Source organism: Hemitrygon akajei, chromosome 18 (assembly GCF_048418815.1).
Source record: "Hemitrygon akajei chromosome 18, sHemAka1.3, whole genome shotgun sequence".
Taxonomy (NCBI): Eukaryota; Metazoa; Chordata; class Chondrichthyes; order Myliobatiformes; family Dasyatidae; genus Hemitrygon; species Hemitrygon akajei.
This window is the reverse complement of record NC_133141.1, coordinates 25998698-26013068: the sequence shown is the minus strand read 5'-3', so window position 1 is coordinate 26013068 and position 14371 is coordinate 25998698. Positions and strand designations below refer to the sequence as shown.

The 14371-nt window shown below is 47.8% G+C and overlaps 1 protein-coding gene across 3 annotated transcripts in view; it reads right to left on the bottom strand.

Annotated features, from left to right (window-relative positions):
- LOC140741214 (beta-1,4 N-acetylgalactosaminyltransferase 1-like) overlaps window positions 1–14371 on the bottom strand; it is a 63621-nt gene that overhangs the window by 33862 nt on the left and 15388 nt on the right. For all 3 annotated transcript variants that reach the window (XM_073071151.1, XM_073071153.1, XM_073071152.1), the window contains exons 5-7: window positions 10404–10510; window positions 2570–2607; window positions 936–1116 (exon numbers count right to left, since the gene is read on the bottom strand). In XM_073071151.1, coding sequence (XP_072927252.1) covers window positions 936–1116; window positions 2570–2607; window positions 10404–10510 — 326 coding nt within the window. The remainder of the gene's footprint in view (window positions 1–935; window positions 1117–2569; window positions 2608–10403; window positions 10511–14371) is intronic.

The window sequence follows — 14371 nt, the reverse complement described above, 5'->3', positions numbered from 1 at the left end:
TTAACCTAATCCTAAGTCTATATCTTACTGTCTGTGGTCTTATAACCCTAAAGTAGAAGTTTTTTTGCTACTAGGGAGGAAGGTGAAACCACTGATTTTCTAGTTCCATAGCTGCTTCGATGTGTGGCCATCAGAGTTGAAGAGGTGAAACTGGATGGGAAGACTTGGTAGGGACTAGGGCTTCAAAGGCAAATCAAGCGATAAAGGAAGCTGTTGGAAATTTGTGGGGAAAATGGGGGGAGTAACTTTTTCCCCAGGATTAATGTCTATGGGCTATTGACAGACAGAGACACGTGGATAGTTAAGGAAATGAGGAGGTGGTTAATGCTCAAAATAGCAGCATCTGTTGTTAAGGATCCCAACCATCCAGGCCATGCCTTCTTCTTGCTGCTACCATCGGGCAGGAGATACAGAAGCCTGAAGTCCCACACCACCAGGTTCAGGGACGGCTACTTCCCTTCAATCAATTGGTTCTTGATACGACCAAAAAAACCCCAATTCCCCCCTCAGCAATGGAGCACTATGGATCACATCTTGCACTACTATGGACTTGTCTCTGACTGTGTCTTTGTTTTCTTTTTGCTCTAAGGTCTAGCTTTTGCATAGTCTTTTTTCACTGTTCTTTATAGTTTATGTATAAATTATGTTCTGTTTGTTGTCTGTACCTATGAGCCTGTGGTGCTGCTGCGAGCAAGTTTTTCATTGTACCTGCACCTCACTCTACGTGTGATAACAAACTCGACTTGGCTTGCCTTGAGGTAGCCGAACAATGCATCAAAACCTTGAACTTGATAATGCCTCATAAGGTGATGAGAAATGGCTACCTCTTAACAAATCCACTCATAGATGAGAAAATGAAAGGCCAATCAAGCTCATGCAAATATATGTGAAGTTCAACTCAGTCTCTGTTCTGGCCAGTGTTCACCTCTACGCACCTGTGTCCGCTGTGTTGGGGTTGAAGACGGTGTTGGTGTAGGTGACGAACTGAAGCTGGCGATTCAGGTTGTCCACCTGAGAGCTCGAGAGGGACAGGTGCATCTGCCCAACACCTTCAATTGTCACGTCATCGACCTCAGCTGCCACGTCAAAAGTTCCCAAAGATGCTGTCAGGTTCACCTGTAAAGAAAAGACCACATTCTTTGCCACTCTGCCAATCCAAATCGACTGGAGTCCAGGGTTGATTGAATTGGGGGTTAGTCAGAGTTAGGGTTTGTTTTGTGCAGACCCAGGCAGTTTGGTTTCAAATGTCATGATCAAACTTACTGACTCCACTATATAAACTTGATACTGTCAACAATAAATTCAATATTACAAAAATATTAGAATGACATTGATTATCCAGTCAATTTCTTTTAATTCTGTATGGTTCTGCATATCAGTGAGGTTGAACAATCCGCCTATTGTTTCCCTGTCTGATTTACATCTTCTCCATCACACAACTTCCTGTAAGAGCTGATGTCCCTTTTCGGAAAACAATCAGTGAAGGGAAATGAAGGACACTGCTTGCTGGAATGGCAGTAGAACTGATCATCCAGTACTATCTGCACCTTACTCATGCTGAAGGAATCTATTTATTCAACAATTACAAGTTGCTGCTATTGATACATGATACAATTTTGTTTCAGATTGATACAACTTACAAAGAATTATGATAAATTTTCTGATGAACACAATAAATTTTAAAAGAGAGGGATATAGACCTTGTATGTGGACACACACAGTTCCTCACACTGTGGACACTGTCTGTGGATAAACACTCTGCTCACACTGTGGACCCTGTCTGTGAATAAACACTCCACTCACACTCTGGACCCTGTCTGAGAATAAACACTCCACTCACTCTCAGGACACTGTCTGTGAATAAACACTCCACTCACACTCTGGACCCTGTCTGTGAATAAACACTCCATTCACACTGTGGACCCTGTCTGTGAATAAACACTCCAGTCACACTGTGGACCCTGTCTGTGGATAAACACTCCATTCACACTGTGGACCCTGTCTGTGAATAAACACTCCAGTCACACTGTGGACCCTGTCTGTGGATAAACACTCCATTCACACTGTGGACCCTGTCTGTGAATAAACACTCCAGTCACACTCTGGACACTGTCTGTGAATAAACACTCCACTCACTCTCAGGACACTGTCTGTGAATAAACACTCCATTCACACTGTGGACCCTGTCTGTGAATAAACACTCCACTCACACTCTGGACCCTGTCTGTGAATAAACACTCCAGTCACACTCTGGACCCTGTCTGTGAATAAACACTCCACTCACACTCTGGACCTATCTGTAGATGCACACTCTCCCACACTCTGGACCCTGCCTTTGGACACAAAGTCCTTCACAGTCTGGACACTGTAGAGACACACACTCACTCACTCTAGACACCCACTTTACATTGCACACTGTGTGTCCTGTGTAACAAACTATTAGAATTTCTAAACAGATGCCAGCTTATAGGTATTTTCCTCTAGCCTGAAGTGATCTATGCACCCTCAAGCTTACAGCATTTTCTTAAAGTTTCTTTCATTAAAGTTAAATTGGCAATAAAAATCTTACCACAAAGCGACGCTGCGATTTTGCTTGCAGACTCAGACCTATGATTAAAAAAATCAACCGTTTGAGACAGATTAAACCAAATGAAACAGATTCAAACTGGTCTTTGTCTCTGTACCAGGCTGTGAGTTTGCGACTCATTTGAGATAGACACATGCAAGACTGCAGCTGCTGAGATCTCAAGCAAAAGAAAACAAATTGCTGGAGGATCTCAACAGGTCAAGCAACATCTGTGGATGGAAATGTACAGTCATAGCTTTGGGTCCAGATGGAGGTTCTCAATGCAAATCATCGACTATTTCTTGCCAGAGTTAAGACCAAAAGACATAAGAGCAGAATTAGGCCTTTTGGCCCATTGTGTCTGCTCCGCCATTCAATCATGGCTGATCCTTATTTCCCCTCCTCAGCCCCACTCCCCGGCCTTCTCCCCCGTAACCTTTGATGCCGTGTCCAATCAAGAACCTATCAAAGTCTGCCTGTAATACTAAGGGCTTTTAAGTTGTTAAGCAGCCTCATGTATGGCACCTTGTCAAAGGCCTTCTGAAAGTTCAAATACACAATGTCCACTGCATTCCCTTTATCTATTTTACATGTAACTCCCCAAAGAATTCTGAAGGGATTGTCAGGCAAGATTTTCCCTTAAGGAAACCATGCTGACTTTATCCTATCTTTCCCTGTGTCACCAAGTACACCATAAGATCATCCTTAACAATTGACTGCAACATCATCCCAGCCACTGAGGCGAGTATAACTGGTCTATAATTTCCTTTCTGCTGCTTTCCTCCTTTCTTAATGAGTGGAGTGACATTTGCTACTTTCCAGTCCTCTGGCACCATGATTTTGAAAGATCATTACTAATGCCTTCACAATCTCTGCTACACCCTCTTTCAGTTCATCTGGTCCGGGTGACTTAGGTACCTTTATGTCTTTCAGCTTTATGAGCACCTTCTCCCTTGTAATAGTAACTGCGCCCACTTCTCTTCCCTCACACCCCTCAACATCTGGCACACTGCTTGTGTCTTCCACAGTAAAGATTGATGCAAAATATTAATTTAGTTCATCTGCCATCTCCTCGGCCCCTGTTATTATTTTTCCGGCCTCATTTTCTTGTGGTCCTATATCCACTCTCATATTTCTTTTATTTTTTACATACTGGAAAAAGCTTTTACTATTCACTTTGTAGTCCTGTTGAAGGGTCTCGGCCCGAAATGTCAACTGTGCTTCTCCCTATAGATGCTGCCTGGCCTGCTGTGTTCCACCAGCATTTTGTGTGTGTTGCTTACAATTCACTTTGATATTGTTTGCTAGCTTGCTTTCATATTTCATCTTTTCCCTCCCAATGATTTAGTTGCTCTTTGTAGGGCTTTAAAAGCTTCCCAATCTTCCATCTTACTGGTAATTTTTGCTTTGTTGTAAGCCCCCTCTTTTGCATTTACATTAGCTTTAACTTCCCTTGTCAGCCACGGTTGTACTACTTTGCCATTTGTGTATTTCTTTGGTTTTGGAATACATCTGTCCTGCATCTTCTTCATTTATCCCAGAAACTCACACCATTGCTGCTCTGCTGTCATCCCTACCAGCATCTCCAGCCAACTTACTTTGGCCAACTCCTCTCTCATACCACTGTAATTTCCCTTACTCCACTGAAATACTGCTATGTCAGACTTTACTTTCTGCCTATCAAATTTCAAGTTGAACTTAATCATCTTGTGATCACTGCCTCCTTAAGTTCCCTAATCACCTTTCTTTCATTACATAACACCCAATCTAGTACAGGTGTCCCCCGCTTTATGAATGTTCGCTTTACGCCACTTCGCTTTTACAAAAGACCTACATCATATATGTCAAACTCAAGGCCCGCGGGCCAAATCCGGCCCGCGGTGGAATTATCTTTGGCCCGCGAGATAATATCTAATTACTATTAAAGCTGGCCCCAGTAATCGAAGCGCCTATGGCGTATGATATGGCTAATGCTGAGTTTATTCAGGTACCAGGTTTTCAGGGTTTTTAGTGTTTATTCGGCAGTCTTGCTCGGCCGTTTTCTTCATAAGAAACGGAATTTGTAAAGTGAAACACTTTGTAGTTATAGCAGAGACTGAGACACATGAGAGCAGGCTGAAAAAACGGAGGCAACGAAAGCTGCGTTCGCACGCGTCCGACTGATCCGGCCCGCATGAAGCTGCATTTTGCTCAATCCGGCCCGTGACCTAAAATGAGTTTGACACCCCTGACCTACATTAGTAACCTGTTTTCGCATTACAAAGAGCATTTCCGCTTTTACGAAAAAATTTCCCATATAAATTAATGGTTCTTCGCTTTACGCCATTTTAGCTTAAGAAAGATTTCATAGGAATGCTCTACCTTTGTAAAGGGGTGGGGGCACCTGTATAGCTGATTCCCTGGTAGGCTCAACAACAAACTGCTCTAAAAAGCCACCTCATAGACATTCAAAAAAATCATTCTCTTGAGATCCATTTCCAACCTGATTTTCCCAATCGACCTGCATGTTGAAATCTCCCATGACTATCATAACGTTGCCCTTTTGAGATGCTGCCTGACCCCCTGCGTTCCTCCAGCAGTTTGTTTCCTGCATCTGAGATGGTCACAGACATGAACCTCAGTCAATTCCGGGTTGGCCAAACTCCCCCATTTGGAGGGTACAGTTGGGGGCCACTCCTGCCACCTCTGCTGGGATGTGTGTGAATGAGGACGTTATAGAATTATGGAGTCCCATTTAAGCTAGTTCAAAGTTCAGGCTAAATTTATTATCAAAGTACATCACCATATCCTACTTTGAGATTCATTTTCTTGCAGGTATTCACAGTAGAACAAAGAAGTACAACAGAATCAATGAAGAAAACTACACACACAGACTGACAAACAACCAGAGTGCAAACGAGACCAACTAAATAAATAATATTGAGAACATGAGTTGTAGAGTCTTTGGAACAGAATTTGTAGTTTGTGGAATCGGTTCAGTTTTGAGATGAGTGAAGTTATCAATGATGGTTTATCTAGTCTTATTTGCTTGTGTTTAACCCACATCTTTCTAAACCTTTCCTGCCCATGTACCTTGTCCAAAGTGCCTTTTAAATGTTGTTAATGTGCCTGTCTTGTCCACATTGGATGTGGATAACATCCAGCTCATTTGTGATGCCTCCACAGTTGAATTGCTTGCAATAGGCAGTGGAGGCTTATGTATGAGGACAGGCTCTGGGCTGAGCGAAGGCAGGCGGGATCAGGAGTCGACCTCTTCATTGAAGCAAACCGTTATTAAAATCAATCTCTTCCACTCATTAGAGATATTTATCAGGAGTGCTGTGTACGCACAGCCCTTAGCATTAACAATGACCCCTCCCATCGATCCAACGATCTCTTTCAGGCAGGAGGTACAGTACCATTAGGACAAGAACTGTCAGGATGAGAAAACAGCTTCTTCCCCCAGGCTGTAAGACAACTACTCCCTGCTACCACCCAGATCTCATCATACATGAAGCGGCAGTAATATATACTGTTTACTTTTTAACTTGTATCATATAACTGTGGTGAACTACATATACCTGTCTGGACACGCCTCCCCCCCCCCCCCACTGACTGCTCCTGTGGCTCCTCCCACAGACCCCTGTATAAAGGCGATTGGAGGCACTGCTCCTCCCTCAGTCTCCAGGATGTTGTGTGATGGTCTCTTGCTGCTGACTGCTCTCTTCCAGCTAACAAAAGCCTATCTCTCGCCTCACGTCTCCGAGAGTTATTGATGGTACATCAATAACCTTTTTATTTGTGGTAATATTACTTAAGTGTGCGAGTTATTTGTACTGTGCTATGCACCTTGGTCTGGAGGAGCATTGTTTCATTTAGTGATATACATGTATACAGTTAAATGACAATAAACTGAACTTGAACTTGAAATTGTAAAATAAAACAAAAATAGAGGAGTGTGATAACTACCCCCCGGAACAAAAGGAGCTGTCATGCTATTGATGAGATGAGTAAGGAGAGCAGTAGGCGGACTCAACACCAGTGTGGACTGGCAGAAAGCTGGTGACATGGCAGAACATAGAGTGCTCAAGGTTCAAAGTTCAAGTAAATTTATTATCAAAGTACATATACAACCCTGAGATTTATTCTCTTGTGGACATTGATTGTAAATCCAAGAAACACAATAGAATTGATGAAAGATTGCACCCTACAGGGCAGACAAAGAGCCACCATGCAAATACAAAATGAGAAAAAAAAACATAAATAATAAATAAGTTAATAATATTGAGAACATGAGATGAAAATTCCTTGAAAGTGAGTCCACAGGTTGTATTAGTTTGCAAATGGATATACAGGAAAGAGAAAAGGCTGAAAACACTCAGCAGGTCAGCCAGCATCTGTGGGGGGGGGGGGGGGAGACAGAGCCAAAATATGTGTGCTTCCAATGCCTTCCGCTTTTATTTCAGATTTCCAGCATTTGCAATTTTTTATTTTTTTGTTAATAGTGACAGCTGAAAGTAGATAAAGTCAGAATTTTGGGAAGGAAGTCAAACACAGAAGTACTGGTGGACTTGTTAATATATGTAAATATTCAAGAAGCCTGAAATCAGGCAGGAGGTACAGACGCCTAAAGATCCACACTTGAAGGCACAGGAGCAGCTTCTTCCACACTGCCATCAGGTTGCTGAACTGACCTGAAAAACCCCGACACTACCCCAAAATGTATTTTTTCACTCTCTCAACTCTTCAGTAATGCTATAACGTTTCATTCTGTCATGTGACTATGTTAACTTATGTTTCGGTTGCTTGTGGCGCACTGTGCTGCAGCTTGCAAAAAGCTTGTTTTCGTGGCTGTGTATGCCGCTGACATTAAAATCATTCTTCTTTCTGCACTGCAAGAATAGAAAGAAACAAATTCTGTGGAATAGCCACATTGAAAAAAGGACTGGGTGTTGCTTCTATTATCAAGAACAGGGGAAATGATGGTTAATTTGCCAAGGTGTACTTAAAGGTACGAAAGGTGGGTTTAGAGTAGACAAAAGAATTTGGAACACGTTGCCTGAGAGGGCTGTAAATGTAGAAACTTCCACATTTAAGAAGTGGCTAGACAACCAGTAATCACCAAGATATGGAAGGCCAATTGGCAGTAAATGGGATGATCATATTTGGGCATGGACATGATGGGCTGAATGTCCCATTTCTGTGCTGTACAACCCTAATCCTATGACTTTACAAGAAGCAACCATTATAGGTACATGGAATCCAAAGCAAAGAGATAGAGTTGTACAGCATGGAAACAGGACCTTCTGCTCAACCACTCCATGCCAACCAAGATGTCCATTTAAGCCAGTCCCATATACCCACATTTTGCCCATATCTCTCTGAACCTTTTCTATGTACTTGTCCAAGTGTCATTTAAATTTTTATTAATGTATCTACCTCAACCACTTTCCCTGGAAGCCCATTGCACATACTGACTGCCATTTGGGTGAAAAAGTTACCCCTCAGGTTACTATTAAATCTCTTCCCTCTCACCTTAAACTTATGTCCTCTAGTTCTTGATTCCCCAACCCTGGGAAAAAATGAATGTATTTACCCTATCTATACATGATTTTATACACCTCTCCCTCCCCTTTCTGTCTCCATCTCTGGAGACAAACTGTCAACTGACATCTTTTATAAACCTACTGATTACCAAGGTTATCTCGACTATGCCTCTTCCAACTCTATCGGCTATAAAAATGCCATTCCCTTTTCTCAGCTTCTTCCGCTCTGCCACATCTGTTCTCAGGATGTGACTTTCCGTTCCAGGACATCAGAGATATGCTCCTTCCCTTTCTTCTATGGTCCACTCTCCTCTCCTAGCAGATTCTTTCTTCTCCAACTCTTTTCCTTTCCCACTCACCTAGCTTCAATTATCACCTCCCAGACAGTCCCCTTCCCTTCTCCCCACCTTTTTTTCGTGTCTCTTCCCCCTTCCTACACAATCCTGAAGAAGAGTCGCGGCCTGAAACATCGACTGTTTATTCATTTCCATAGATACTACCTGACCTGTTGAGTTCCTCCAGCGTTTTGAGTGTGTTAATTTATACACCTCTATGAAATCACCCCTCATTCTTCTACACTCTAATGAATAAAACCTCCTTCCATAACTCAGTCTGATATTAATTTAAGACTAAATTCAGAAGGGAATAGCAAATACTTTAATACAAGCTTAGTGAGGCTGGGGATTAAATGTACGCAGGTGAAGCTTTGTTTCACTTGAGACAACATCCACCCACTGTGGTTTCGGCAAGAGCTGCAGCACCCACAATGAGATTCCCAAACTAGCTGAAACATGTAATGTGGAAAGCTTTGAAGAGGGAACAGGAGTCAAGTGACTGGCAGGGGTGTAAAGAAAGAGCAGAAGGCACAGACTTTGACTCAGTCTCAGCTGAGATCACATGGGTTGCCTTGTTGACGAGCTGAAGGAAGTCAATGAGTCCTGAGGAAGGGTCTTGGCCCAAAGCATCGACTGTTTATTCTTTTCCATAGGTGGTACCTGACCTGCTGAGTTCCTCCAATATTTTGTGTGTAGTGCTTTAGATTTCCAGCATCTGCAGATTTTCTCTTGTTTGTGATCTGAAGGAAGTTTTTCATTAGGAAGCACACAGCATTGCATTTTTTTTCTTTCCAAATGCATGGTTGCTGGGTGACCTTTGAACAGATTTAGAGTCACAGAGCACTACGACACAACCCATCTAGTCCATGCCGAACCTACTATTCTACTAGTCCCATTGACCCACACCTGGACCCTAACTCACCACCCCCCCATCTGTGTATCTAAGCAAACTTCTCTTAAATGTTGAAATCAAATCTCATCCTCCATGTCCTCTGACAGCTTGTTCCACATTCTCTGAGAGAAGCTCTCTCTCATGCTACTCTCAAGTACTTCACCTAGATTTGATGAGTTTTATTAATATTTTCTCGTATTTTGGGATGCAGTTGTCACCGGCAACACCAGCATTTATTGCCCAGCCCTAGTGACGATTGAACAGAGGAGACTATTCAGCACGAACCACCCATGTGGGACGCGGTTCACATACAGGTTCATATTCGCGTAGGGCAGCGAATTTCCTCCCTTGAAGAATGTTATTGAGTCTGACTTTTTTCGAGAACAACCTCATTGCATTCCGCAGTCCCTGACTCTCTCCTGTAGCTGTAGCCCCACGTTGATGAGGGGAAGCAGAAGGCGATGGCACCTTCCCTGTTCTTCCTCCCTCTGACCTCTTCCTGTGAAGCTCAGCAGAACACCAGCCCGCATCCCACCACACACTGCCAACCGCTGTTCCACACTGCCCCAAGTGTGGAGATCACTTGGAGGTGTGAGGACTTCAGGGAGGAGGATCGTCTCAGGGGCCTGGGACAGACCTCTCCCTTCCTGGGGCCCTATGCCTGAGTAGAGCTAGCCAGGCTCAAAACCAGATAGCCCCTTCATGTGACCAGGGTTGACATGGGAGGATTCGTCTAGACACCCACCGCCTCACCCACTAGCCTGCGCCATTGGCTGGGCCAGCTGTGAGCTGTTACATGTGAACCTGACCTATACTGATGTTGGGGGCATCAGGTCCAATTCAGATGCTAAATACTAAAATCATAATCCGCATGTGAACATTAGGGCCTCAATGTTGTCCTTTGAGCTGAAGATAAGATATCCCACGGCTCTATTAGAAAAGCAACGTGGAAGAGGTCCTCCAAACGAAGGAGACTATGTGGTCATTATCACACAGCAGTTAGCGCAATCTTTCTTTTTCATGACAACACTGGCTACACCTGGTTGGGAGATGCTGTGACGTGGCGAGTCATTTTTTTCGCTAACCTGGAATTAAGATGGTTTTCATCGGCCGCACTTCAACTCCTTGAATCGGGTATTGCAGAGGAGAGTTTGCTTTGGCAATGAGCAGAGCGTCAGCAGGGCTCTTCATCCTGGAGGAACACCACAAACAGAGCAGTCAATATCGTCATCTTCAACCGCCAAGGTAGAGCTCGATTGCCAGAGCACACAGAGAAATCTCATTATCGGTATACACTCTCAACCTCACCACACCATTAAAGATATAAACTGACTAGCAGCAATGAAAACAAAGTGCTGGAGACACTCAGCAGGTCGATAAAGAGCATCCTGATGTACGCATCTTTGCCGTCCAAATGTTCCAGGGTTGAGTGGAGATCCAATCTCAAAACTAGGACCCTGCGATTAGCACAAATCGGGTGTCCGCTTAAGTAACACAAGTGACACGGAATCCCTGAGTCTATCAAAATAAACTTTACAAGCTTAAACAGAGAGCACCAGGAGACTGCATTACAAAGAGAAAGTTGCTTGTGAAAAAAACAACTGTAAATGATTAATGACTCTTATTAAACAACAATTAACCAATTCAGACTCTAAAAACCTCAGAGCCAGTTGATCAGCACAGGTCTTTAGTACTCGGCCAGGTACCCCATCTGGGTGGTATGCTTTCCGTGAATTCACCCTCCTGAAAGATGCTCTTACGTCGGCCTCAGAGACTGAAATCACAAGGTCATCAGGGGCTGTGGGAGTTTGTGAAGGTTTCTCTATGTTTTGATGGTCAAAACGAGCATAGAAGGCATTGAGCTCATTTGGGAGTAAATCCTTGCTGTCACCTATGCCGCTTGGTTTCACTTTGTAGGAGGTGACAGCAATCAAGCCCTGCCACAGCTGTTGAACATCCTTTGGTCTGGGATTTCCACTTCACAGTTGAGATGATGTTCTGGGGATCTGCAGATTCCGGATCTCATAGTTCATTCAGAGCTTCTGGCTTGAGAAAACTCTGAATAATTTTGTGGAGACACACTCTTTTTATGAAGTCAAAAACAACCGTGGTGTATTCAATCAGATCCTCTGACGAGCCCTTGAACACAGTTCAGTCCACCTGACTCAAAGCAATCCTATAGCCACTCTGCTACATTCCTCGAGCATTTTGTTTTTGTCTCTAGGTTCCAGCATCTGTCGTCCCTTGGCTCTACACTCATGTTAAGTTGGAGACAGGGTAGGGACTGCAATTTGAAACCAACTTGTTTTCTTTCTCCCCCAATTCTCATGAAGGGTCTTCCACCTAACATGTTAATTGTTTCTATTTCCACTCTGCCAAGTATTCCCAGCATTTTGTGTTTTTATTTCAGATTGCCAGCTCTGGTGAACTACATATACCTGTCTGGACTGCTCCTGTGGCTCCTCCCACAGACCCCTGCTGACTGCTCCTGTGGCTCCTCCCACAGACCCCTGCTGACAGCTCCTGTGGCTCCTCCCACAGACCCCCCGCTGACTGCTCCTGTGACTCCTCCCACAGACCCCTGCTGACTGCTCCTGTGGCCCCTCCCACAGACCCCCTGCTGACTGCTCCTGTGGCTCCTCCCACAGACCCCCTGCTCCTGTGGCTCCTCCCACAGACCCCTGCTGACTGCTCCTGTGGCCCCTCCCACAGACCCCCTGCTGACTGCTCCTGTGGCTCCTCCCACAGACCCCCTGCTCCTGTGGCTCCTCCCACAGACCCCTGCTGACTGCTCCTGTGGCTCCTCCCACAGACCCCTGCTGACTGCTCCTGTGGCTCCTCCCACAGACCCCTGCTGACTGCCCCTGTGGCTCCTCCCACAGACCCCCCGCTGACTGCTCCTGTGGCTCCTCCCACAGACCCCCTGCTCCTGTGGCTCCTCCCCACAGACCCCTGCTGACTGCTCCTGTGGCTCCTCCCACAGACCCCTGCTGACTGCCCCTGTGGCTCCTCCCACAGACCCCCCGCTGACTGCTCCTGTGGCTCCTCCCACAGACCCCTGCTGACTCCTCCCACAGACCCCTGCTGACTGCTCCTGTGGCTCCTCCCACAGACCCCTGCTGACTGCTCCTGTGGCTCCTCCCACAGACTGTGGCTCCTCCCACAGACCCCTGCTGACTGCTCCTGTGGCTCCTCCCACAGACCCCCCGCTGACTGCTCCTGTGGCTCCTCCCACAGACCCCCGCTGACTGCTCCCACAGACCCCTGCTGACTGCTCCTGTGGCTCCTCCCACAGACCCCTGCTGACTGCTCCTGTGGCTCCTCCCACAGACTGTGGCTCCTCCCACAGACCCCTGCTGACTGCTCCTGTGGCTCCTCCCACAGACCCCCCGCTGACTGCTCCTGTGGCTCCTCCCACAGACCCCTGCTGACTGCTCCTGTGGCTCCTCCCACAGACCCCTGCTGACTGCTCCTGTGGCTCCTCCCACAGACCCCCTGCTGACTGCTCCTGTGACTCCTCCCACAGACCCCTGCTGACTGCTCCTGTGGCTCCTCCCACAGACCCCTGCTGACTGCTCCTGTGGCTCCTCCCACAGACTGTGGCTCCTCCCACAGACCCCTGCTGACTGCTCCTGTGGCTCCTCCCACAGACCCCCCGCTGACTGCTCCTGTGGCTCCTCCCACAGACCCCCCGCTGACTGCTCCTGTGGCTCCTCCCACAGACCCCCCGCTGACTGCTCCTGTGACTCCTCCCACAGACCCCCCGCTGACTGCTCCTGTGGCTCCTCCCACAGACCCCCCGCTGACTGCTCCTGTGGCTCCTCCCACAGACCCCCCGCTGACTGCTCCTGTGGCTCCTCCCACAGACCCCCCGCTGACTGCTCCTGTGGCTCCTCCCACAGACCCCCCCGCTGACTGCTCCTGTGGCTCCTCCCACAGACCCCTGCTGACTGCTCCTGTGGCTCCTCCCACAGACCCCCCGCTGACTGCACCTGTGGCCCCTCCCACAGACCCCCCGCTGACTGCTCCTGTGGCCCCTCCCACAGACCCCCCGCTGACTGCTCCTGTGGCCCCTCCCACAGACCCCCCGCTGACTGCTCCTGTGGCCCCTCCCACAGACCCCCCGCTGACTGCTCCTGTGGCTCCTCCCACAGACCCCCGCTGACTGCTCCTGTGACTCCTCCCACAGACCCCCCGCTGACTGCTCCTGTGGCTCCTCCCACAGACCCCTGCTGACTGCTCCTGTGGCTCCTCCCACAGACCCCTGCTGACTGCTCCTGTGGCTCCTCCCACAGACCCCCTGCTGACTGCTCCTGTGACTCCTCCCACAGACCCCCTGCTGACTGCTCCTGTGGCTCCTCCCACAGACCCCCTGCTGACTGCTCCTGTGGCTCCTCCCACAGACCCCTGCTGACTGCTCCTGTCACTCTTCCCACAGACCCCCTGCTGACTGCTCCTGTGACTCCTCCCACAGACCCCCTGCTGACTGCTCCTGTGGCTCCTCCCACAGACCCCCTGCTGACTGCTCCTGTGGCTCCTCCCACAGACCCCCCGCTGACTGCTCCTGTGACTCCTCCCACAGACCCCCCCGCTGACTGCTCCTGTGGCTCCTCCCACAGACCCCTGCTGACTGCTCCTGTGACTCCTCCCACAGACCCCCCGCTGACTGCTCCTGTGGCTCCTCCCACAGACCCTGCTGACTGCTCCTGTGGCTCCTCCCACAGACTGTGGCTCCTCCCACAGACCCCTGCTGACTGCTCCTGTGGCTCCTCCCACAGACCCCCCGCTGACTGCTCCTGTGGCTCCTCCCACAGACCCCCCGCTGACTGCTCCTGTGGCTCCTCCCACAGACCCCCCGCTGACTGCTCCTGTGACTCCTCCCACAGACCCCCCGCTGACTGCTCCTGTGGCTCCTCCCACAGACCCCCCCGCTGACTGCTCCTGTGGCTCCTCCCACAGACCCCCCCGCTGACTGCTCCTGTGGCTCCTCCCACAGACCCCCCGCTGACTGCTCCTGTGGCTCCTCCCACAGACCCCCCCGCTGACTGCTCCT